The sequence below is a fragment of the Ylistrum balloti genome, unplaced genomic scaffold, assembly GCF_031769215.1.
Source record: "Ylistrum balloti isolate Yb309-2 unplaced genomic scaffold, AGI_CSIRO_Ybal_v1 Utg369590, whole genome shotgun sequence".
Lineage (NCBI taxonomy): Eukaryota > Metazoa > Mollusca > Bivalvia > Pectinida > Pectinidae > Ylistrum > Ylistrum balloti.
The window spans coordinates 757,362-785,269 of NW_026781876.1; the positions used below are offsets into that span (position 1 = coordinate 757,362).

At 33.4% G+C, this 27,908-nt stretch overlaps 1 protein-coding gene across 4 annotated transcripts in view; it reads right to left on the minus strand.

The window, feature by feature from the left end:
• Positions 1 to 27,908, minus strand: part of LOC132544626 (myosin light chain kinase, smooth muscle-like) — a 111,247-nt gene that overhangs the window by 25,350 nt on the left and 57,989 nt on the right. For all 4 annotated transcript variants that reach the window (XM_060208256.1, XM_060208265.1, XM_060208271.1 and 1 more), the window contains 4 exons: positions 5,572 to 5,616; positions 3,731 to 3,755; positions 1,406 to 1,598; positions 1,136 to 1,265 (listed from right to left, as the gene is read on the minus strand). In XM_060208256.1, coding sequence (XP_060064239.1) covers positions 1,136 to 1,265; positions 1,406 to 1,598; positions 3,731 to 3,755; positions 5,572 to 5,616 — 393 coding nt within the window. The remainder of the gene's footprint in view (positions 1 to 1,135; positions 1,266 to 1,405; positions 1,599 to 3,730; positions 3,756 to 5,571; positions 5,617 to 27,908) is intronic.

A 27,908-nucleotide genomic window follows, 5' to 3' on the forward strand; every position in this document is an offset into this window, starting at 1 on the left:
GAAATATACCTGCACAGTGAAAAATTTCAGCATTAAGCTCTCCAGGTGAACAGACAATTTAACTACGGAGTCGACAGATACTGACAAACGAATTATAAAATCCAGGTGGGAGGACAGGTTGTGAATTGCTGACAAATACAGGTATATGTTGAATCATCTGTTGCTAATGACATCATAATGTTTGAATGACTACCTTTTGGGAAGGTTAAACATGTAAGAATGTCCTGTTCATACAGCATGCTTTATTGACCTCTCGTACACTATTTGCATACTTTTTTAAAAACTTGAAATGAAATTCATTTAAACAAATATCATGACAGATAAGTTTTTAACTGTTCTGAAAAAAAAAATGTAGGGAGCATTATCACAAATTGATTGGGTGGAGTTATTACATGTAAAATATATTTATATATTGAATTTATTGGTTAACTGCAATAGAAACACCTGTCACGCTTTCTAAATACCCCAATTATGACATTTCAATGGTTAGAGATATATAGTGTCAGATTTTATACAGAACACAAAATGAGATTTAATAAATATCAAATATATGTAACCAGAAGTTTGTTACATGTGTATAATACAGAATAAGAATCTTTTGAATGACTTACAGTTAACAAGGCATATTTAACCCACTGAAGCTCAGGGGCCATCATACAACTTCTGACTAAAAGTAAGGGAGTTGTCTTATTTCTACTGAACAACGATGGGATGGGCTTATTACCAGACATGGGCTTATTGCTGAATACACAAGAAAGTAAAATTTTACATCAATCTTTTTCTGTCTGTTGTGGCATGTCTTTGTTCCATTTTATCCTCCTATAAAAGGATATGTTTATCCTTACTGCAAAATATGAGCTCTTTCTTACCTTGTTTAAACATAAGATATCCATTTCATGGGTAAACATTTTACGTACACCACACAACTGCACAACATTCATCTGAAGACTGATTTCTTTCATATCCTTTTCCTAATTTGTCTATAGCATTTCCTGACATATGACATCTCTCTATTTACTTTCTTCTGTCAAGAATTTTGGTCCAAAATCTTGAGTATCTTCACATTTGTGTAGTACCTTGTGTATTTCATACTCCATATAAACATTTCTATCAAACAACCCGAGTATATACTCACCATATACATCTAGATCAACATCGGCTTTGTTGCTGCCGACAGAGTTCCTGATCATACACGTGTAGCTCCCAGAATCTTCACTTGTGACATCACGCACTTCCAGCCAATGAAAGTCATTCTCCTCATAAATCTAAATAATAAATCTTCAAGTTACTTAACTGATTTAAAAATAAACTATGCAACATAATAGCTGCGTGATGATTATCTATTTGCTACAACAAAAGCTCTATCTTTCACAGGTGCTATAGTCTACCCAGCTGTATGACTCACCTTGTATTTACCACCTGATGACAGGGCGTCCCCATCAGTTCGACTCCAGGTGAGTTTGGTTTGTGGCGTATCATCGTACGAAGCCTTGAATTTCGCTGTTTGGCCTTCATTGACAAACTGACGTCGTGGTTTTACAATAAACTCTGGGACCTTTTCTTTTTCTTTCACAGATTTCTTGTCTTTGACTAGTTTCCTGTCACATAAAGTTAGTTTTATAAATCTAAAATTTATATGTTAAATTTTTTATTCTATCTCTTTAAACCTGTTCAAAATTGGCTTGTGTCTCTTGAATCAATTAAGGTTAAGGTGAGAAGGTGTTCATGGATTACAGAAAAATTCTGACAGAATGTTAAAACCTGCAACTTTACACAAACATTACTGAAAATCACACAGGCATGCTACTTATTTTTTAAATGCTGATAGGTTTTTTATAAATCATAAACCAAGAAACGTAACTGTTCCTGTAACATCACACACAATTTTGAAAAGATTTTTAAAAACACATTTAACACTACTTAACATGTGTTGTGATAAATTATATCAAGGAATTTTGATTGCATACTTTAAAAGGATTGAAGAATGTTTTAGAGTTTGGGGACGCTATGATCATGTAACCTAAGGCAGAAAATTAGGAGTGTCTTTTGTCTTTGTTTAGATTGCTCGGCATACATTTCACCAAACAAAGACATTTTAGAATGCAGTCCATTGTGCATAGAGTTAAGTCACCATCACAGCATTGGAACTTGTATGCTCATGTAGTAACTTTCAGTCTTAATAATACCTGTACAATTTTGTACTGAAAACAGTCTTTGTGTATCTAAACTCTTTTAATTTGAGCTCTTCATAAAGGGAGATAATCTAATTTTGCATTTCTCAAATTACAATAAAAATGAAACATTTCAAAAATATATTTCAAAATGAAGATATATTTCAAATGCAACAAAATTTGGAATTTCTATGGTACAGATTCAAGTTCAGTAATATAATTAAAAAAAATCTGTAATTTGTAATTAAAATTCTTGGACATTAATTAAAGGGACAATACTATATTTTTCAGTGGTACAGAGTTGTTCTCACAAAAAATAGGAAATGAGAAAGGAGCTCCAGTGGAGTGTTTCATCAAGAAGGTGACATGTTATTGTACTGCACCAGTGTGTAGTATTACCTAATGCTGGGTCAAGAGGGTTAACAGAAACTGTATACATATATAGACACCAAACCACATCAAACAGGACATCATGTAAAAGGCAGAAAATGTAGTTAGCCTCTCAAAACAGTAGACAAAGTGGTATGTCTGTCTTATCACTATTAATTAAAAATCTCAAATGAACATCTTACAAAAACACCAAATGCTGAGATTATCATCTAGTATTTAATGTTCAATTCTATTTTTTCTAAATTTTAAAGTTGAAATCACAAAACAAGTAATTGATAATTAGGGCCACCATTAAACTCAGATATTTTTTTAAGCCAGACATTTTTTTTAGTTTTGATTTAATTCAAATTTTAAAGCTTGTAGTGGTCCGATTTTGTTTACTGATACGGAGCACTTGAACCTTTAGTACGACTGTAAACCGATAACCATTCATTTGTCAAAAAGCTGACTCTAAAAAAATCCCGAAATCTATACGTTTGATCTGTTGACAAGATTCTGATGGCTGAATTTCAGTCATTCATAATTTGTTTAAAAAATGAGTCCCCTGCTTTTAAAATCTTTTGTAAACTTTGTTGGTTTTTTTTCTATGTGTTTGATAGTGAAACCTGGGTTTTTCCATTTGTACAAATATTTCATTATATGTTAACTGACTTCTAGCTGTAACATATACGACATGCTAGATTTCATATCTCTATGGATACCTAGTCTGAAATTTACTGTTAATAAAATGTTTATGTCCATAATTTTTTAGGTGTTAAAAAAAAATGAGAGATTTTTTTTCGAATATCAGCAAAACCAGAAACAGTAAAAGATTTAATTAATTCAACCTCAAAGTGCCCAGTGGGTGTGAAGTTTATCATAAAACCCTATTTATACATCCTCAGTAAATAGCTGGTGTAACAGATCACATCCTAAATATTGGGGTATCTATTCGAGATTATGCCATTTTTTTTAAATCATGGGGTTGAGAAACATATGTTACATGTCACAGCCTAAATGTAGGTTAAAGTTTTATCAAAGTCTTCCTTGTACAAAGGTATAAGGCCTACCTTTCTATATGTTCCTAATAAATACACAATCAATTTCAGAAAATCAATGTCAGAACATATTGTGATATGTACGTAACATTCTATAAACCCCTTTATCACTGACGTGTCGCGAATACTTACTTAGAGACTGGATCGACTTGAAGGTCTGTAACAAAGATACAAAAAAGTAATGATCAAAAATACGCAACAAATAAAAAAAATGGTGCCGCTAAGACTTATTAACAATTATTGAAATTTTTCTTTCATCATATTAAACATTTTAACTTATAGAAGTTAACCTTTTATATACCCCGACTCTAGTAAATGCTGGTTGTTTGCCTTTCTGATAGAACTGTCTGATATATACAAACAGTACCCGATAAATTTTTATCAAACTTGGTGGCAGACATCAACCCATTGGTAATGATAAGAATCGTAAATATCTTAACAGTGAAACATTTGTTAATACCTATTACATACCAAATTGTTTTTGCAATTAGCCCAGAAGGCTAATTTACCTATTCTGACAAAGTCAGAAGCTTAGAAGTTTGGTTCTCCAAACAAGAATTTAGGTATGTATATATTTCAGACAAAATTTTGCCAAATTGACATACATAAATGCTGCCAACTGTTTTATATTCTTGATCCACAAGAAAAAAAATCACAATCTGATAAGAATTTTTTGTAACAAAAATTAATTTGGCTCTATATTGCAGAATGTCCATAAGATTTGGTGTCAGCAAACTCAGGTGCAGATGAAGTCACGTTTTACAGAATATAACAAGATTTTCTTAAAGTCAGGATTCGGTAAAATCAGGTTTTACTGTATATTACAGGATGTCATTAAAGTCAGGTGTCAGTAGAGTCAGGTTTTAATGTATATTACAGGATGTCAGTAAAGTCAGGTGTCAGTAGAGTCAGGTTTTAATGTATATTACAGGATGTCATTAAAGTCAGGTGTCAGTAGAGTCAGGTTTTACTGTATATTACAGGATGTCATTAAAGTCAGGTGTCAGTAGAGTCAGGTTTTACTGTATATTACAGGATGTCATTAAAGTCAGGTGTCAGTAGAGTCAGGTTTTACTGTATACTACAGAATGTCATTAAAGTCAGGGTTTTCTATATTACAGGATACTCTTAAAATCAAATGTCCTTAAAGTCAGGTTTCATGTAAGTCAGATTCGTAGATGAATATATATAAGTATTATTGGCCAAATATCAGTTAGTTTTATTATCCAGGGTTTTGTCAATTTAGAATAATACACCTTAAACACGTCCTCATTCAGCTTTCACAATGTATCATAGGAAATGAGTTTATCTAAAATCTATTTAAAACCCTCTTGTATCAAGTTTTGAAAAAAATATTATTATAAACACTCAAAACCCAGAACAAACTGGGCAGGAAACCAGTCCTCATTCAAAGCCAGGTTTCAAGTGTGTATCTACACTTATATGTTAACATTACTGGTGTTTACAATATATGTGACCTTTAACCTTGAAAACTGCAGAAATTCATATTCCTTAATTAACGTTTTTGCTGTCAATTACATAAATTAGGTTAATTTCTTAATATCTGGGCTACATTACAATATTTCATATCCGCTTTATGAAGAACAATTTCAGCTATCAGAGAAAATTTTAATTTATTGCATGTTATAACTTCTTTTCTGGTATGTGAGATAGTAAATTCTTGTACCACATTTGATATCATAAATACCCAGTTCCCTTAAACGCCTATAATCACTTGATATCCTGTAATTTATTCTTTCCATTCACCAAAATCTCCCACTTAGTATCACTGATTTGATAATGTTGGAAGTTTTAATTCCCTGAAGTGTGAAGCATCCTGGGTGCTTATCAGCTTGAAATCAATACATAATTTATACACGAATGAATCAAATTATACATACAGAGCAGTGATATTGTACAGGCGTCAATACCGTACTTAAATAATGTACAAGAAATTATATAAAAAAATTTACCTGCATTATTCTGGTCATCAGTTACACTGCGGGCCAGACTTCCACCTGTAACGACACAAATATTGACCAGGTAAGCAACAGGTATTCAGGTAAAATATGACAACACGTAAACATAAAAATACAGGTGTGAACTGTTTTATTGATCAAATATTGAAAAATGAAACAGACATGCTTACATCCACAACTAATATTATAAATGAGGACAGACAAATAAATTCTATGCGAACTACATCATCCATGTTTCTACAACTTCCTGAATGTTAGAAATGAAAAGGAGTATTTCAAACCGAAATGCAGGTTTTCTATTTTCATGCAAATGTTATAATTTTTTTGTTGAAATCTTCCTATAGTTCAATATAACAGAAACAGAGAAATTGTTTGATTTTTGATGTTTGGGAATGATTTCTCAGGTTGGTAATGTCAATAGAATAGAAGTCCTTATAACACAACCAATACAGGATGAGAGTGTGACACTTCGATGACTGAAATGGCCAACTTCATCAGATAAATGACCAGTGTGGAGCATACTACCACTGACCTACATAGTGTATGCTTGATTCCAAGCATACATTTAGCCAAAGTGAGTGAAATGCATGAGTGTGGAATGCTCAACTCTATGTGGAAATAATATGTGCTAGTTTGAAATAAATTTTAGATGTTTTTGAACAAAGCCAATAAAATTGTTGAGAGGTTTTGTGGAAATGCAGAAACAGAGTGTAAAATTCAGGAGCTTGTATAAATTGATATCAATCTGTTCAGTTTTAGTTCCCTCTTTTGCCATCACTGGAAATGGACAAGTCTGATCAAAGAGGCGCGGTCTGTTTAAAAGTATCAGAGGTGATGTACATCCACCCCTTGCCCCACCCCCTGCCCCGCCCCTTTTGTGGGACAACTTTGTATCATGTATACAAAATGTTTGATATCAACACTACCTTGATAATAAGAAAATCCTCACCTTTAGCTCTAAATTAACTTCTCACACAACTCCGTGTCAAGGCATGGAAATTCTTTTGACTGAAAATTGGTTTTTTATACTTGCTTTTCTTTAAGGTATTTCAATCAACAGCTTAATGGCAATCATTTTTCCATCCATATTTTAAACTATTTCCAAATTTGAGCCTATCCCAAAGGAGATATAAGAATGTTAGTGGTGGGAGATGATTTTTCAGCTACATCATATTTAACACATATGTACTTTCATTCTCCTAGCATTCCACAGTGTGGCTGCCTGTCATCTTGTTTGATATGTAGAAAATTGGAAGCAATCTTTTACATTCTTGGACTAACAAATCCAGGTATTTAATCCCAGATTACTTAAACAGACATTCTGAAATATTTTAAAGGTTAAACCCTTATTTAGATTCCACTGAAACCAAAAAATCTTTATGTATACGTGACAAAATTTTAAGTACTTTCAGAACATATGATATTCCTGTATTCAATATCACGCTCTGCTAAGAGGTCTTTGGAGCTCTCGGATCAATATTTGACATTTTCTTCCCGTTCTCCCAGGTAAATTGATCTCCAAGATACATCTACACAATTGATATCAGGAAAAGTAATGAAATCTGGATCATTGAAACACTTCAGACTCAGAGTCAGGTTATTAATGAGCTTGAATTCTTCTGGGACAGACACACATCAACAATGTTTTTTTTCCATATCCTGATCGTTTGACCTGATGTTTGAGTAGTCCTAAACCTTTGAACGTTCAAAACTTAAGAACCATTTTGGTTTTCAAGTGTTGATACAAAGGCTAGAAATTTCTTAAAGTGTGATATACATTAAAGGTTATAAGTATCACTGAAGATTTAGATCTTAAATTTGCACAATTCTAATTTCAAATAGTAAATATATAAACATCATACATTTTGTACTTTTAAAAAATAAAAAAAAAAATTGACAAGTTGCTTGTACTAAACTAAAATATTTTGAAACAGCTATCAACTTTATAAATATATACACCATGGAAATTTCTCTACCACCTGTTTTCGTTTACATCGTCAGATTTACAATAAATTCACCTACAACTTAAATAATTTTTTTATATCAATAACACATACAAAATAAAAATATGATATCTTTCGGAAAAAAATTCACCTGTTGTTTCCATCGTTAAAAGACCATTACGTGTCCAAGATGTAAAATCCCAGTAAGCGATTAAATCCGAACCACATTTACTTCATATCTATATGTTGTTAAGTCCTCTGGGTCAAAATTTTGGGTCTTTTATATGACAGACAGCCAATTACTCGCAGATTAGCCCTGATCATCCTCCAACCACAACCTTGAATCACATACACCTTTACTCTTATTCAACGTGTGTGTATTTGACAGAATTTTTTTATTTAAATACCTTTGCTTATTTTTCACCCTCTAGTTATAAATATACGAAAATAAAAGGACAGACTTCAAATTCATTGTAGACACGGTTGGATGCACATCTAATATTTTCCTTATACTCGTCTATCTACCTGTTAATACACCTCTTCATGGCATGTATAAACGATATGTAAATATGAAATGTATAAATGACATCAGTGACAAAACGAAACGCCGTGAAATTCAGAACGAGCTTAGAATTTAGGAGGTCAATCTCTACTCTTCAAAGTTTGACAAATATTTTTGTGAGTTCTATCATATCAAATGATATTAACAAAGAGTGGATGATCTTAAATTTGAATAAATTGATAAGGATTTAACCACAAAAGTGACACAATACACCATTCAAGCCATTATTCTTAAACTGATTGTACATTTAACCTTAATCAAATTTAAAATGATAAATTGATATCTCTGTCCCCGCAGTTAATAAAGTCTGGAGACTGTAGTCTGGCGAGATTAAATCTGAAAAATCAGAATAGTAATGACTGGTAAGCACACTACAAGTTTCTCTGAACAGACAGCAGACAGGGCAGTAGCAACCTACCCCAATCCTCCCCTTCTTTCAAATCCTAGCTCAAGCACTCTTCATCTCAACCAGTTCTACTGAATCACACAGACTCTCTTAAAGGAAATTCTTACCAAAGTTTTTGAATGTTTGTATTACCCCAATGAAATGTCAACTTGTTTCTAACGATCTCTCATCCCCATGATCCAATTCAAACAGAATGAAATCATCTGAGACACCAATCAACAAATTATCTCCCCTTAAAACACCAACTGCCCCAATAATCTCCTTTTGAAACCATAGTTAGTATAGACCTCAAATTCTTCCCCAATTGAGACAAAAACACCCCAAAATAAACTCCCCATATATTCAATGTTACCTGGATTCTTATACAGGTAACAATATACTAGAGAAGAAATATCTAGGTCACACAATGTACACCTGTCTGAACATCACAGGTATAATGAACATTTTAATTAGTAGTAATTTATTAAGATAATGGTACCATAAGGCCTGAATATCATTAATACATGTAATTTGGTAGGTTCATGAATGACACAAGTACAAATATAATTAACGTCATAAAAAAAATCTAACCTCTAGTTTCCGATTAAGCTGAACTTCAGAAGACATCCGGGAGTTATTTGGTTGCTATGTAATTTGAACTGAAGTCTGATAACAAACTTACGTTGGATACCAATATGGCTACATCTATTCAAACACTGAAGGACTATGATCTAATTTCATAAAGTCACCTTGAAGAATGAAATTTCTCAAGGCATCTCAGATATGGGGTACAGACAAACCTTGTGTTTAGCTGTTTGTAAACACATAATCTACATTTCATTCCTCAAACTTCAATAAATTTAAATTTCTTTGCCGTCCTGACAAAAGCGTACCACCATAGTAGTCTCATATATCTTTAACTTTACGCTTTCAAGGTCACAGCGTGACACTGACAACGGGGTGTAAGCAGATTTTTTATATGAAATGAAATTTTAGATCTTGATTAATTCAAATATGTCATTTATCAATTTTCAACTTTCAATGAACAAACAAAATTTTCAAGTTTTGGTGTTTCGTACTCATCAATAATAGTCACATATATAATGACAATAATGCTTTGTATGTGGAGAATTGACAAATCCGTGTTGACATACTTTGCAAAAGCATATCCTGTCAAGAGTTTGGTTTCGTCAGTAAGAAGATTACGGAGTACAACGCCCTTACACAGACAAATCAAAGTCTAACCTACAGGTAAAATCTTAAAATGAAACGCTAAAATTATAAAACACCAGTCTGACAGTTGTCACACTGTGGGAGCTTGTTTCTAGAAAGAACATTTTTACAGTGTCACAAAATGGGATCCATACCACACAAAAATCCTTTTGGTGTGTGATTAACCAGAAAGTCTGTGTATTTATATTTGCGTGATTACTAATTAGCATTATATAGCAATTATTTAGATACTGGTATAATGTTCGTCATTAAGAGCACTGGCTCTTAGAGAGTGAAAAGTTACAGTTTATGATGAATGACTCAAGTTTGAAGTGATCTTGATTCAGATAAAACAAAATGGTTATACTGGTACAATACCCACTAAATGTTATCACGGAAACGAGTGACTGTCATAAATTCTGATCAGGAAAATCAACACTCAAACTGTCAATGTGTCACACTTTCCAAAAAGAATTTATCATAAAATTCAGATGAAAAATTAATTTATATAATCTTTGATTCAGTTCTTTTGAGAGATAACAGGAGTTTGTGATATATCAAGAAGGTACAAATATTTACTGTTACTACCAGCATTGGAAACACAGAGGGGAATGACTCCTATCTAGCTTTCCACTATGAGATCTCTATCACCCCATGTTTCCAAATTCTTTGTCTGTTCCATTAGCCCCCATGTCTCCCTCCTCTGTCTCACCTTCTGTCTGTCTCATCTGTTTGTGACAGTGCTCCCCTCTTCCCGACCTCAATGTTTCCATCTCCCCCATCCTCATATTTTTTGTCTTCCAATCTACCCTAACCCTTACTCATCCCTTCCCATCATCGTCCACCTGTGACCACCCCTAACCTCCACCCCACCTCCATATTAAATGTATACTCTTTTTGTCTGTATCTTCGACCAATTGTGACTATAAATATTTTACAACAGTTGAACCTTAATATGTGTGTCTGCATATCCAGGTGGGATAATCTCCTAATCCTCTTGTAATCCCTCATCTGATTGGCAAGATATCACAAATCTATACAAAGTGTCAAAGAGCCTTATCCCTGAATGACCAATCATCTCCCTTGATGGCCGGACAATGAGAAGAAGTTTAAATCCAGATAGATTACATGTAATGTAAACACAGGTACCACCAAAGTAATTACTAATCAGGTACCACCTGAGTAATTACTAACCAGCTACCACCCGAGTAATTACTAACCAGGTACCACCAAAGTAATTACTTACCAGGTACCACCCGAGTAATTACTAACCAGCTACCACCCGAGTAATTACTAACCAGGTACCACCAAAGTAATTACTAATCAGGTACCACCCGAGTAATTACTAACCAGGTACCACCCAAGTAATTACTAACCGATTACCACCCGAGTAATTACTTACCAGGTACCACCCGAGTAATTACTAACCAGTTACCACCCAAGTAATTACTAACCGATTACCACCCGAGTAATTACTAACCGATTACCACCCGAGTAATTACTAACCAGGTACCACCCGAGTAATTACTAACCAGGTACCACCCGAGTAATTACTAACCAGGTACCACCCGAGTAATTACTTACCAGGTACCACCCGAGTAATTACTAACCAGGTACCACCCGAGTAATTACTAACCAGGTACCACCCGAGTAATTACTAACCAGGTACCACCCGAGTAATTACTAACCAGGTACCACCCGAGTAATTACTAACCAGGTACCACCCGAGTAATTACTAACCGATTACCACCCGAGTAATTACTAACCAGGTACCACCCGAGTAATTACTAACCAAGTACCACCCGAGTAATTACTAACCAGGCACCACCCTTGCTATAGAAGAAGGTCTTTATCATTATATGATATCAGAATTTTACAAAACCTTTTAAACAATCAACCCTTTTTGTTGTTTCTATACTCTAATTGTCCTTTTCTACGACTGAAGGCCACATGCTACTTTGTATATTGAAGTGCACCTCTTTTACAAAAGAGCACTGTAAGATATTTAATGTGTGATATTTGGGTCTTTTTTATTTACTATTTACTCATTTTAACAAACACAAATTAAATTATCTAACTGATGAATTAGAATTTATTTCAAAAATGTTAACAGGAAGAAACACCCTAAGACACGTAAGATGGAATATTTTATTAACTATACATCCTGTTATTTGTGGGAAATGAATCTTAAAAGGCAAAATGAATATAGATGAAAGCAGGAAATGATTATAATAAAGAAAATTTATTAAGTTTGCCTTACACACAAAGCAAGTCAGGCTGTTACCCTGCTTGGTACAGGTTCAAATTTTGGTATTGGACAAGTGTGAATCATCTTTATCATGTTTTGAGATTTTGAAAACATCTTCTATCATTTCACTCTTAGAGTAAACTTTAGAAGGCGGAAATTGTTTCTGAAGAGAAGTAACAATGTTTTTATTCTGCTATTGATCCCTACAGTACATATGTATTGTGTATCAGAAATAGTGGCACACGTGATTATAAAGGTAGTCTGGTGGCAGACTTATTTAATCTTCTTTACAGATTGTTGTAGACTTACAGTTCCTCTTTCTGACCCTACTATAACATCAGATAACAAAAGCTCAACTTCCAATAACTTCAAATTTCAACCCAAATAACATATCTCATAAACGAGTGATTTTTTTCTTAATCTTAAAACAATATCAAAAATGAAAAGATAAAACAGATTAAAATACAACAGGGCTCTCACACCCCATTTTGGGACTGGGGCCCGGGCCCGTAGAATTGGGAAAAATAGCTGTTTTCCTTAGAATTGGGAAAACTTGGGGTTTAAATTGGGAAAAAAAGATACCATTTTGCATTGGGAATGGAGCCGAATATCGGCTCCAAATCTGGCAGATCGAGAGCCCTGTACAAGAATCAAAATTTTCATTTCACATCACAAAAACCTCTGAACGACATTTTTATGGTCACAACAAACAGTTGCCATGTATTGTACACAACATCAAATGCTCATTTCAGATCTCTGTCCAAGATATAAATTATTGACAGCATGAAATCAACACCTCTTGTCGGTTGCTTTTTGATTTCATGTCTGTGGTGAAAATGTTGATAAAACTTCAGTGAAACATGAAATCTGTGTTGTTACAAAATCGATTTACTTTTCACCAATAAAAATATGTAAAACTGTGACATGGTATTCAATAAAATCAAATTGTTATCAGATTCTGTCTGGAACACGAAGCTATAAGTACTGGCTCCCTCTGACAGATACAACTCAACTCAGACGAAAATTTAGGTATCCTCCATAATAGGAAGTAAATTTTTAATTTACTTGTTGAAGTTTTACCTATACAATATGCATAGCACATGTAATACCAAAATTTTGGGAAGTTAAACCTATGATATTTCACAAACATCTACCATGTAAACACATCCTGTGTATTTAGTATAACAATGTAACACAACATCCTTGATAATATTATATTATCAGATAAAATAGTGAAGCACTGCTGGAGGTGGATTTGATGTGTGCACACATACTAATCTAATCAGATTAAATATATCTAGTTCAGACGTGTATCATTTACTATAATTGTAAATATTCTACCATCAGAATTATCAATGAATAAAACTCTTGTTTGTAAATCATGCTCTCGTCAATTTTTTCATTCAATGATATTTTGATGATGAATTATATGGCAGGTGAAAATATTTTATCTCCCTCATGTCTTGTAGTAAGTCCTTCCAAACTTTTTTCAATCCTGCAGAAATGCTAACAAAGTCTTTTTTAATGTCCTGTGTCAAGTTTTCTCTTTCATCTCTGTTTAGAGATGTTTTGTCTCAGACACCATGACTTCAGGTAAAATTTATACAGTAAACAAGATCCTCATGGCTTCCAACACAAATGACATTGATCAAAAGTTTATGTCAGGAAATTAGAATGAGTCCAGTACATCAAACATTTATTCAATATAGATCTAGAAATCTCTGATCTAAAACCTCAGTTGGGGACTTTACAAACTGTACCAGGTGACCTTATAGATGTGATGACAGTATCCCTCACATTGACAGGAAGCTTGTAGCTGCAAGGGACCAGTCATTACTTAAAACATCTCTTGGGCAGATAATGACTTGTCCCCTAAAGCAATGTGATAACACACACCTAAATGTACTATTTGATATGTGCAGTATATAAAAACTGGTTCTTCATTATCATGTGTGTTTTGAGCTTCCAAATGACCTACAAAAGTTGAAAACAACCGAACTCTTCCATCATGAAAAACAGTTTTGCACCAGAGGTGTCAGTCTAAATATAGATTTACCGAGTTGTTCATGGCAGTTGTATTCAAATGTCACTAAAATACATCAAGTGATGGCCTACTTCAATGACACTAAAAAGTGTGATTTGAATCAGGATGATGGTGATAAAAAAGGTTTATGGACATTAAAAGTAGGCAGAGGTGAGATGAAAGATAGTCTTTACCTAAATTATTTATAAAAATGATATATAGTCACATTGACAAAAACACATAGATGTATATAGAATTCTCTTAAACAGATAGCACCAAGTTATTTAATACACTGTCACCTAATTCTGAGTCTTTAAACTTCTCTGTAAAAAAAATAATGAAAAGAATTTATGTTTTAAAGTGAATTATGAACAATTAAAACTCTTCTCATATTTGTTGTGGTGTGAGTAATGCTGTATCCATGACAACCACAAGTAATCAAAATATCAAGCCCTAGGTAACCATCTTTAAAGTTTCATTCAAACTTTCAGATATCCATTCATTACTTTTCTTCTTTACTGAAAATTTTATTTATTGAAAAATGTCCATTAAATCTACATGAATCCTTGATAGAAAATTCAAATGGAATCTCTGTGCAGTCATCTTGTCATCTCTGATCAAGGTAAACACTATTCTTTGTAAAGTTAACCCTCTCTTTAACCATCCTTATGGTAAATTTTTTTGCTTTAAAAAAGAGATGTAAAAAATTAGGCGAAAGAGAAAGAAATGAAGCGAGACAATTAAACAAGCATTTGTTAATGAGTGGAAATCTAGTAGAAAATCAAGGGTTTTATGTCATGTTAAGATTTTCATCACAAAATCCATATACCAGATACATCCTTAAAACATGACATCTGTACCAATGTATGATACTTAAAATGAAATTTTTGTTAAATTTAAACTCATTGAAGCCTAATTACATTACAGAGAACATAATAATACACTATCATATCAACTTTGAAACGCACAAGTAATATTTGCAGGAAATACCGAAGTGATGACCTAAGCTTATTGCATCAATACAATGGCGAACTAACCAGCCAAATTATCTCTTTGTGACGTAACATGACTTGTTAAAAAAAACCTACAGGTAACGCGGTCAGAAATACCTTCGGGTGACAAACCATATCAGAATCTATTCTTTCCACACAAAGGCGGAATAACTTGAAACAGTGATCAATGGGGACACAGCTATAAATAACCAGACCATACAATTACATTAAAGCATGACCCTGTTTGAAAAAAAGTTTGACTTTTCTAGTGTCATTTATCATAATGTATGACTTTATTTCAGTTGAATATTAATCAGAAAGACAGAAAAACTATAGATTCAAGATAACTTGTTGGTGATAAGTATTTAATTTTTTTTTTTCTGAATTTAATTTTGGTAGTTAAAGGGAATGGAGTTGATTTGCTGAATGTGATAAGAATTGAATTTACCTGATAAACTGACATGTGTTTTATAAAACCACAAGTCGTCCCATTTTAAATGTAATTATATTTGAATAAAATCAAAATTGTATTTTACTTGTGTATTATCATGTCAATTACATGTATTTACACAAAATGATAAATCTTGATTTTGCATTATCATGGTTGTCATGAAATATTTGAAGCACCTGCATCCTTTCCCAATTTCATAGATGTACATGTACAAGTATATACTTAAACTATTTGTCAGCTTGCAGTTAGTTTTGTAAATTTTCATCTGCTGGAAATGAAAATGAAATTCGTTGATTTTACTGTGAACCATTTCCGAATATCCAAACTTCATATTTTCTAGGTTTTTGAAATATTTTTGAATCTTTTTTTTTTAATGTAAACTGAGAGTATGCTAGTGGAGACTAGGTAGATACAGGTACATATACAAAGGTGCTGACACATTAAGTGTTTTGAACAGTATCTAAGTTAGGTTTTCTTATCGACTTTGAGTAAGTTTTGTCAATATAGCGGGTACTTGTAAGACAGAGAGGGGGTGTGACCTCATAGGGTAACGCTAGTCGCTGCGTACCAGCAGGATTACACATAAAAATCTTTTGTACAAATACTAAAAACTAACAGATTGTAAAAACACTGATGTAACAATATTATCTTATTGTGGAACTACAGGTAATCTTAATAAACAACAAAACGGAAAATTTATGTGAACTATCAACACATTAAACGTTTACTTATTGACAAACAAAACTTTCAAATATTTGAGTGTCAAGTTATAGAATTGTAAATTAGAGATTTGAACTTACCCACTGTGATGAAAATTGAGGACGTAAATGTCCTGTTAGTTCCAGATGATTTGTTTACAGAAGCCATGTTTATCAATACTTTACACAGATAATCAAATTAACGTCCATCTCGTCGATATGATCCCTGTCGCGCGAGCCGCCCTTGCTTTTTTGCTACATACAAACACACTGTGTAGAGCCACTCACGGCTAATACACTTCTCATTACCAAAAAGACCTCATTGATACATTTCCTTTTGAAATAGACACAACAGATGTTGATTATAAGTAGTTGTCCATCAGGTGTGCTGATTTACACCTGTCTGTTTATTACAGGTAAATCTGTAACACTGACCAAATGATCGCAGTCTTACTACAAGTACATATATACACTTTGCATATAGACACACTGAGTGCGGGGCCCCCTTAGGGGTAAATACTGCCATCAGTCACAAACCACCATTACATAATCAGACAAATATTTAGATATTTCTTTGTCTAACAGAATGAGATTTTCACATTATCAACTGAACAATATTAACAAAAATTCAAATGATGTCACCGATTAAACTAAAAGATTATCAATTTGAAATTTGTTCTTCGTTTTTTCTCAAGAATATCCTTGAGAAGCCTCTTAAACATTTATAACTGTCTAAAACAGTAGAGTCTCCAGGTAAGTTGAGGTGAGATTCACTACCGGTGTTTCTACCTGATTGAGTCACAGTTCTACAGGGTGAAATCAGCACACAGAAGCACAACCCACGAACTACCTGAATGGAAAAATATCATCGCTTCGGTTCACCATTCAAGAATCCCAGCCCAACACATTTGAGCGGTCTAATCACCGGCGAGTGTTTACTTAGTGGAGATATGTTTCAGTGATTGTGTCCATGCTGTTATCTATAGATGACCAATTGCCGGCTGAAGTGACCCTTAGATCTAATGGACAGATGATGAAGTGAACTTCCGATATATAATTTGAACCACATCCTAAGATTCACAACTAGCTGATAAATCGCATTTCAAACACCTATTCTTCAGACTTGAAAGTAATTTTCATTTGGTGCAAGAATATGTAATACCGACCTCCCAGTTTGCTACTTAGTGTTAAACCTGACTGATACGTCCCTTCTGTTTACCGGTAATGCCATCCTATCAAATCTGACAGTGTACTCTTTCATCGTAATAAAAAATCTAAAAAAATCTGTGTTTTCTGACATCCAAGTATAACTTTACATTTGTTTGGGTTACCACTGGGAATAAGATTACAAAAGGTATGTATTATCTAAGGACAGGTAACACATGATAATTTCTAGTAAAACTGAGACTTATTTCTTAATACATGTACTCTATTGTCATGACTGAAAATGGAGATAAAACCTGTGATCTCCAGCTGGCTGACCAGTCCACTGCTTTATCAATCCAGTTACAGAAAATACGCTCTAGTGTTATCTGTATGTACAGTTAAATCCTGCAACATCGTAGGTTTCGTTCAATAACTGGAGGAGACATGACAAAACTCAAAATCAGGGACTGCAGGGTTTATTTTAACAGGGAAAATTACTATAGAGCTATGGTTATGGATGGGCTTTTTACCAGACCTGGGCTTCTTGAAATCAATACCGTATTATGTAAAAAAAAACCAGGAAGTCAACACATTACCCTGACTCAATGTCACCATTTAGTCAGAAGGTGAGCTTATTACTTGACAACAAATGCTGTTTTGTTGAGATTTCAACTGACATGGGTTTATTTTTAGATAAACACAGCAAGCACTTTCATTCTTTTTCTGGTAGACAATCTGCTTCCAATCACCATAATTTACATTTCTTGAAAGTAGTAATCAGAAATTTTTAAAGTCTGTATAACAATTCAGAAATTTGTCCAAATCGCTGAATTGAAATGTTGCTGTAAATTTTGGTAGAACATGACAGAGTAATGCCTCTGATACAATCTACACTGATGTTTATGTGGCCATAGTTTGTAGTGTCAGAGTCGCCCGGAATCCGCGTCATCAATAATAAACATCATCTATATTAATATCCAGGTCACGACAAGATATTGACATCTGCCCACAAGTTGTCTCGGCAGTCGGGGATTGATCGTGCAATCTGATCAAGGAATTATTGGTATAAGATTCTGAATGTCACATATAGGGACATGTCAGGACGACCACTCACAACTATAATGATATATCTCAGGTAGAAAGGAAAACAAGAAGAAAAATACTTGCCTGCTTAAAAAAAAATTCAAATTACATTTCATGTATTTGTGAAGCAATCTTCACCAATATAAAAATAGAACTATTCAACCAAAGTAAAAAAGCTAATATTTTGTAAATTCAAAACTACAATTTTTTAAAACTCAACCACCACTTGACTAAATATAACTTAAGTGATGATAATTAATATATCTGAATCCATTTTATTCAAATATATATGATTTTGTTGGAATGGAAGTCTGTATTATTAGACAATTCTGTGTATAGGACAGTAAAGTAAAATCTTGTTACAGGTGTGACAGATGCCTCAGGTGAGACTAAGGTGCGAGGAGCTGCCCTAAGTTAACACAGAAATGTGTAGTAGTATATCCCTTTGGCAACAGACCACTCATAAATCACCACAGTCTTATGTTGAAAGACTAGTTAGCTAACTTATACCTGTATGGATATACATATGTACAAATCTTTCAATCAATTTCATCCATTTCAATGTTTTTTCTATACAGGTGTAAGCAGATTAATCAATTGTTAACCAGTTATATAAAGTTTCAACGAAAAAAAAAAATTAAAGAAGTGCTAATATTTTTTCTACTTCATTGTCAAACTAACAAGGCTTTGGAAACAAGAATGCAATATGGTTCATTTATCAAAAACAGACATGACCATGTTCTGATGTGAATTTCACAACTTTTTAAAATATTCATTCAGTTTGAAATTAATTTTGCATATTTAAGTGTTCAATAATAATGTCAGTATTTTCAATTCTGTTTTCGCATTAACTGAGTCCTATGGTTTTGACCAGGGCCAAGTCATACAAGATCTTTTATCACATTGTAATGGACAGTGATGAAGCAATGTATGAAACTACAGTAAAAATGTACAAGTAAACTGGCCATCACCTTATCAGGAAGGAGGTAAAATCGGTCATAAATTACTATATGGTTTGTGACATAAGAATTGATTTTCTCTCAGAGACAAAATTATAAGGAGCTGTACTTAATTCCAATTCCTGATATTCCACTATTCCACAGGACATTTAAGACAAGAAATGAATTGACAACTGTCCAAAAATTGTTCATCAATATTCATATTGTTAATAAATGAAATTTTTGTAAAACGATTATTTTTAAGTGTAATATACACTCTCATCACACATAATTACCATTTTACTGAAATACTGAACATATAAAAAAGTTATGTCAAAAGTTGTGTAGGTGCATGTCCAATTATAACAGCAAAAATATCATATTTAAGTTACAATTATATTTTCCTTCTTTTTTACTTTCATTACAATTCTTAATAACATATAGTTACAGGAAATCTATATAAGGGGATCAAGTCTGAACGTAATTTGTAATATCCGTGTAATAGCAACATAGTTACCTCCCTTAGATTAATCAATAAACTGGGGGGGAAATCACAAAACAGGAAGAAAGAGTTACTTCCCCTCAAGCATATAATTTTAAAACATATCTTAGAATTTTAAGAGTTATTTCCCTTAAATCAAACTGGACACTTCACTTTCAGTATTTGCTTCCTTATTAATTAAAATATTAATTTTCGTTAAATTAAAATTAAGTTTCTACACAAACCTCACACCATAATTCAAATTATTTACAAGTCCAGATAACCAACTTAATAGTTTTAGAGTTCTGAGAATCAATAATAAGCAGGAAATATCTGCCATGCATTGCATATTTATGGAATGACTTGAGATTGCTATCACCATTAACAAAATGCAGTGTAACATTTTAAAAATTGATGTGTTTGATACTGTAGCATATCATCGAGGAATGTTCTTTCTGTTATCTTTACACTCAAAAAATTACAATTTCACATTTTCCACACTGTCTGCTCAGAACAATATTGATAAAACTTTTCCCCAAGATGACATTCATTGATAACAAAAAAACGTCATTTAAAGTTACGGAACATTTAAATTTTAAAGCCCTATTTTTAACAGGCTGGATATAACATTACGATCTCGAAAATTTTTCCTAAATCTAACAGATTCATCAGCTGTGATGTCAGAACAATAATACCAAAATTTCACACCCAGATAGAATCTCTTAAGAGATAAGCAGGTGAGAATTGCAGGTGTGTCTGGTCCCAGAAGTAAGGATGGGAACATTCTATTCTTGCTGTTTGAACATTCCTGCTTTCATTGTTTCCTTGTCTGATGAAGTTCCTTTCCTGGTAGATAAAGTCAACATTCCAACAGATAAACTCATTAGAGGTTATAGCTTGGTTCTTATGTCTTGTCAAACTTACTGCAAAAATATTTTTCTTGACTGATTGAATTTTTGTGGTTTTAAGTTTAAGGGCATTATACAGTATATTTCTATTCATCAATGATGCATTCACTACCATAAAATGAAGGTCGTATAAAAATTAAGAGTTTTAACTAATTTTGGACACTCAAAGAGACCTGGATATCTAAGAATCTTACTCCACTTATTGAGATTTTGAATCTAACTTGTTCTTCAAGCAGGGAATCACTATTCTGATTCCAGTAAAATAGAATATTTTCAATTAATTGATTTTAAAGAAAATAGTTATTTTGGTGTCCGTTTGTAGACTGTGCTGCAAATACTTGTAGGATCTTACGCCACAAAGGTGACTGTCCCCGACGTTTCCTTGCTGAAAGGTTCAACCAAGGTAGGTCATCAGTGTATATAGAAACGAAAACAGTTTAAATCTTCGCCTCCTCATCCCAACCCCTCAACTTCATTCCGTTGCCTTCTTACATTTCTAAATCGCAAAACACTTCATATGTCACCCTAACAAGAAGTGTGGAAAACAGAAAAGCTTATCTTTTATTTTATACTCTGATAGCTAAACTTGTCGAGGCCAGTGAGTATATTTACCGAAAACAGCTACGTTCAATTATCAATTACTTACAAGTTTGTAAACACTTTAACATGAGAGCATGCCATTTTGCATGTTTCATGACTCAGAAATACGTGTGCCCAGAATGTTCTATGGTGTAGATGTCGTCAGTACATTGAAGTGTTTACGTAGAGTTAAAGATGCATTTTCTGTAAACTAAAGATAAAATGGTCTTACATGGAGAAACATTATCAAGATTTCTAATCTTTGTTCAGGAGAGGGTAACAAACATTTCAGTCTAATGTCACACAAAATACACAACAAATATGTAAGAAATAGCTGACGGTTTAAGTAAATAACATTTAATCTCTAACGGAGAATAATTCTCACAAAGTTTTCATTTTATTTTATGAATCTAAAATTATCTACTCTACACACTTCTAGTAAACTGTATTTTAAAATGTATGTAAAATATCAAAGAGAATTCTTTTCTGAAGTTTTCTTGGACAATAATTCGACTTTACATATTCCTGACTTTAAGTTTATCTAATGATATACTATTAATCCTGACTTTACTGACACCTGACTTTAATGACATCCTGTAATATGCATTAAAACCTGACTATACTGATACCTGACTTTAATGACATCCTGTAATATACATTAAAACCTGACTCTACTGACACCTGACTTTACTGACATCCTGTAATATACATTAAAACCTGACTTTACTGACACCTGACTTTAATGACATCCTGTAATATACAGTAAAACCTGACTTTACTGACACCTGACTTTAATGACATTCTGTAATATGCATTAAAACCTGACTTTACTGACACCTGACTTTAATGACATCCTGTAATAGACAGTAAAACCTGACTTTACTGACACCTGACTTTACTGACATCCTGTAATATACATTAAAACCTGACTTTACTGACACCTGACTTTAATGACATCCTGTAATATGCATTAAAACCTGACTTTACTGACACCTGACTTTAATGACATCCTGTAATAGACAGTAAAACCTGACTCTACTGACACCTGACTTTACTGACATCCTGTAATATACATTAAAACCTGACTTTACTGACACCTGACTTAAATGACATCCTGTAATATACATTAAAACCTGACTTTCCTGACACCTGACCTTAATGACATCCTGTAATAGACAGTAAAACCTGACTTTACTGACACCTGACTTTACTGACATCCTGTAATATACATTAAAACCTGACTTTACTGACACCTGACTTTAATGACATCCTGTAATATGCATTAAAACCTGACTTTACTGACACCTGACTTTAATGACATCCTGTAATAGACAGTAAAACCTGACTCTACTGACACCTGACTTTACTGACATCCTGTAATATACATTAAAACCTGACTTTACTGACACCTGACTTAAATGACATCCTGTAATATACATTAAAACCTGACTTTCCTGACACCTGACCTTAATGACATCCTGTAATATACAGTAAAACCTGACTTTACTGACACCTGACTTCAATGACATTCCGTAATATACAGTAAAACCTGACTTTCCTGACACCTGACCTTAATGACATCCTGTAATATACAGTAAAACCTGACTTTACTGACACCTGACTTTATACTACAGAGATAACTACTGAAAGAAAGAACCAGCTAAATATAACACATTATTATCACACAAAATAATATCAGAAAATTTCTTCAATATAATTGTTATCCTCTTCTACTGGGTTTTATAACCTGTTTAACTTTTAAACTTGACCCCTGACCCTGAGAGACAGTAATGGACTTCAAGATGATACCATGGTTTCCTGTTTATTGCACAAAGCCCAGTTCGTGTCTTGTTACAGGAAGTGTAACTGATCTCAACACGGAACCACTCTCTCTGTCTGTGTGATGATCTGACAAGCAGCTGTTATCTTTTTATTTCTTGTGATTATTAGTAACGTCTTATCTATTATGTGGTTTCGTTTGGCACTTCATTCTCAAGCTTGTCAAAGATCAAGTTTCAAGTGGCTTGTCTATAGTTTATTTTTATTTAAGCACACCTGCCTTGGTTTCTACGGTAACCAAGATCACCTGTTGAAAGGCGATGAATGTCTCCATGCATGTGGAAGATGGCTGTAGATTACTGAAATTCTTTGAAAATTACACACTTGATCAACCAAATGTAAATTGTAAACAAAATAGCATCTCAGTGAAGCATATATATATGTATACGTAATTACAGGTTTCTGTTTAAAAGGGAAATCTGCACCTGCATTCATTTTATTTTTTGGGATAAAACACAGAAATTAAGATGTGAGGTCATCTTGTGTAATTTTTTTTTTAGGTTTGATAATCAAAACAAGGTGTCTTCTTCCAAAAGGTGATATTGTTTCTACCAAATTTGTATCTTACAAGTGCAGAGCTGTCTGTGATGTGATTAGTGATACAACTTCATAGCATGTATCAAAGAGATTACTAGGTAATATTTCCTGTTTGAAAAAACCCACAACTTGACCATTTGGACTGGTCAGTTTCACTGGTCATTAGTGATTAGCTGATGTCCCCGACAAACGTGTGAAACAGATGGTGTTTTCATTTTCAGTGATCCATTTCTGATTGATTCTGAACATACTCACAAAAACAAGCATTTCTTGAGCTGTTACACAAACATTGCCACCTGACCACTGCTTCAAAGGGAGAAAATCTAGCTATAAAAATAATGACAGATACGCATAATGATTTTAACTTGATTTCCTATGATAATAACTCTATCAATCCTCTATGTTTACTCTGGGTAAAACAAGTGCAAGAGCAAGTAGAAGTTGATATAAATCCTGCTGTGGACAGTCTGAGTTAACATTGAGATAATTGATACAGCCATTTTGGACTTGTCCTTGTATTAAATTATGTCGTTTTTCCATTTTCTGCATATTTCTTCAAATATTATAAGAAATTTATATTTATATATGAAAGGTGTTTTTTTTTCTGGGTGTTACTAGATATTAAAATTCAACTATGCATGGTTATCAGGAGTCAGTGATGGTGGTCTGTGTTAAGATGTGACAAGAGATAGAAACACTTTGAGCTGAAAGACCAATATGATATATTAGTGTAAGGTAATCTAAGCAAGTTTTACATCACATGTATGACATCTTTGATGTGATATTTCGGTATGCTAGCACTGTAGTTACATTATGATAGCATTAAATTCTATCTGATCTGACATTTCATGAAGAAAGTGCTAGAATACATTTAACATGACATTTGAAATCACTATAATGTATTTAAGGAGACATTTCGATAAGATAGCACCGATCTCGATAGGTTGTGATGTACCCCTGTTAATATAAGCCTTACACTTTAGTAAATGGAAATTCTACACGTATATATGTCATTCCAATTATGTAGATCATGAAATTCTCTTTCAACAAAATAAAAAAAGAGAAATTCCAGGCAGATCCACCCCTCCTTTATACAGAGATTAACTGACAATTGCCATTGATAGAGTCACATGCCTGACGTGATTTACGGCATGGTAAATTCTTCTTGCATTCTGTTGCTTCAACTTTTAATCATTTCTCAATCACTGACACAAATTTATGATTAAATCCTGTGGAAGATTTGACCTAGTGTCATAGATAGAATACAAGCGTAGTGCTGTGGTTGGGCTGGTCTGGACTCTGTATTCAGGGCGAGGCATTTGTACTTTATATTCAAGCGCTAGACATCCCTTCAAAAGCTTTGTACCAATTTAAAACCGAGCAATTTGCATGAGTGTCAAGTTAGGGTGGGTCTAAATGAAAAATCTTCAAAGTTGTAACAGAATGTCCCATCAAGTACACCACAAAAATGTCATCAGGTAGGATAGTCAATAGAACAGCAGGACCCTCGACTTACAAGGTAGATCATCTTCACACTTTTAAACGGTTCCGGAGGTGAACATTTACAACACCAGCCGCAATGTATAATAAAATGTTAAATTTATTGATACTAAAATGGAAATTTGATATATTCATACTTGACATTCTGTGTACATAAATATAGGTGAAAGCGCCCTCCCCCACCCCCCTCCCTTAAATACATGTAGTTTGTATTCTTGTTACATTAGTTTAGATGAATCTCTAATCCTGAATGTACTTCTCAAACCATTGTGTTATATAACACACACTAAAATTTATGTTCCTTGATTTTTAACCTTTGGTACTCTGCTAAATATATTTCAGAAGTTGTCATACTTAGTCACCAAATGTCTTGTCATTTATGAGTAATGAGCTTGTAACAGCCCTGAACGAAATAATTTTGTCAAACGTCCATTAAACTATAAACAATGAAAACATGACTAAATAATTATTTTCTAAGCAAATATTTTCTAAGAATGAAATTGTCCTCTTAATTCATATTTTAAAACAATTATGAATGTTTTAAGCTAAGATCATCTATACCTTACTTTAAAACTAAGGTAGAGTGAAGAATGCCTCATCTGCAGTGAGTTTGTTTTGTGAACATTTCAAAAGCTATAATTTCTTTAAATAACAACAAAAACAACCTGCCTTTTTGTCGGTAGGAACCTTTAACATCGTTACAGGGTAAGGGATAGGTTTTATAGCTAGCTATTTCAGTTTCCAAAAATGATCTTTATTATAGGAAATGCCTCACAATTTCCCATTTAAACTAATTACTGTAAAACGATGAGCAAAGGAGTGTTGTATATCTATCTATAGAAATTTCCTTTGAAGTACATCTGCTCAAAAAGACTTTTTTTTTTACTGTGGTAACATAAAAATTTCGATCTAATTTCCATGTCAGCACAAGGCCCCTGCTGACAAAGGACGGGATATATCGGTAATCGCTTGTGCACATTGCCACATGCAGTGGTGGAAACGCCCAGACGGCACCCAGACAGGGCTTCTAAAGTCGATTATTCATGAACTGACAACAAAGAAAATCTTACAAGATTACTTCCGGAAAGCATTTGCTTGACATGTTCAATTTCCATGCAGAAAATTCCATTTTTTTGAGTAGGATTTCTGGACCATAGGATACACTTCAGAAAGTAAGTTCTTCCTTAAAGCAATTAAGGCTCCAGTATTCTAACCAAGAAATCAAAGTGCTGTCCACAACTATAATGATTACTTAAATAGCTAGGTGATTAGTGTGATGGTTCATTCTGTCTTTTCAAGAGGGTCGAGACTTCTGAGACTTCCGAGACTTCCGCTCTAGGGCTATTGTTTGATATGGGCGTCCACAGATGCTACTAGGAGTACAAACCAATTCCTCTCTGCTCAGACTTTCAAAGGAAAAACTGTTCAAAGTTTGATTATAAAAACCAATGAACATTAAAGTCCAAAAAATGTTGTGAGGGTTTGATTTTAAAACTGTCAATTGATAAATAAAATTTTGAAGTATTTTACACATTAATTATAGTTTAAAGTACAGTATTATGGAAACCTGACCCGAAAAGAACCAGAAAATAAGGAACATAGTTTAAATACTTGCCCACCCAACATCAATTTACTCTACAAATTTCAAAAACCATCAAGGCAAGAAGTAAATTATCATGACATTACAAATAAGATTTGTTTGCACACCTCTCCATCTGACATTTTGCACACCGCCTTTAGGTAATTTGCATGCCTGGAGAATGCAGGTGACATCCATGTCAAAACTGTATTCTAATTTACAGATATCTGTAACCATTATTCAACATTGAACATATTTTAACTTCTCATTACTAAAATTGGATATTTTTTCACGAGGAACCCATAACCGGTTACGACTGTTCATAAAATTAAATCAACGAAGCAAAGTGTCTCATAGTGTCCTGTAAAAGTAAAAAATACAGATATCTTGGTGTTGGCAGTGAACAGAATTTTTTTCATTCTTTATATCTTTTATAGTACAAGATCTTCATATTTCTTTCCTGTGGGTTTATTTCCTGATCGACTGACAAATCTCTCCATGCATTTATTTCCCTCAATGATTTTCTATTTTGCTGATGAAGTGAAACTAATGACCCATAAAACGTAATCACAAGAAAATGAAACCGTATCTCCTAAATGTCTTTCTGCAGTGCGGTCAGGGACATAAATGTGCCTGAAACCCTTTTGTGATTGAGCGATATTGCTGAAAGTTTGGGATCACATTAACAAATAAAACGATCATTAACTTCACAAAAGTGCACAGAATTATGGCCAGGGTTAACTGGAGTCTTATTGTCCCTTCTTCTTCTTTGCCATAACATATATGAAACTCCTTTGAATATGAATGACACCGTTGCATTTTAGAAGCAAAATGCTCTCTTCACTTTAGGCAATATAAAATTCATAAAAAAGATGCATAAACTGAAAAAAATATATATATATGAAAAATATACTAGAAAAAGGAAGAAATTAAACATTTTAGGATGAAAACTGATAAAATTATTTCATGAAGTTAAATAAAAATGGTCTATAAAAAAAATGACATTTGAGAACCGTCTTGCCGATGATTTGTAAGTTTGCGACAGCTTACTGTATATAAACATTATTTTCCCTGTAAATTAAAACTGTTGATACAATCTGTCTGATACTATAGAGTGTGACAGACAGCATCAGATCATATCTCACATAAGCACAGTGAAACCTTATTCCTAACATCAATACAGGACACAGGTGGACTAAACATGTTTAAGTCGGGGTCAGCTGTGGT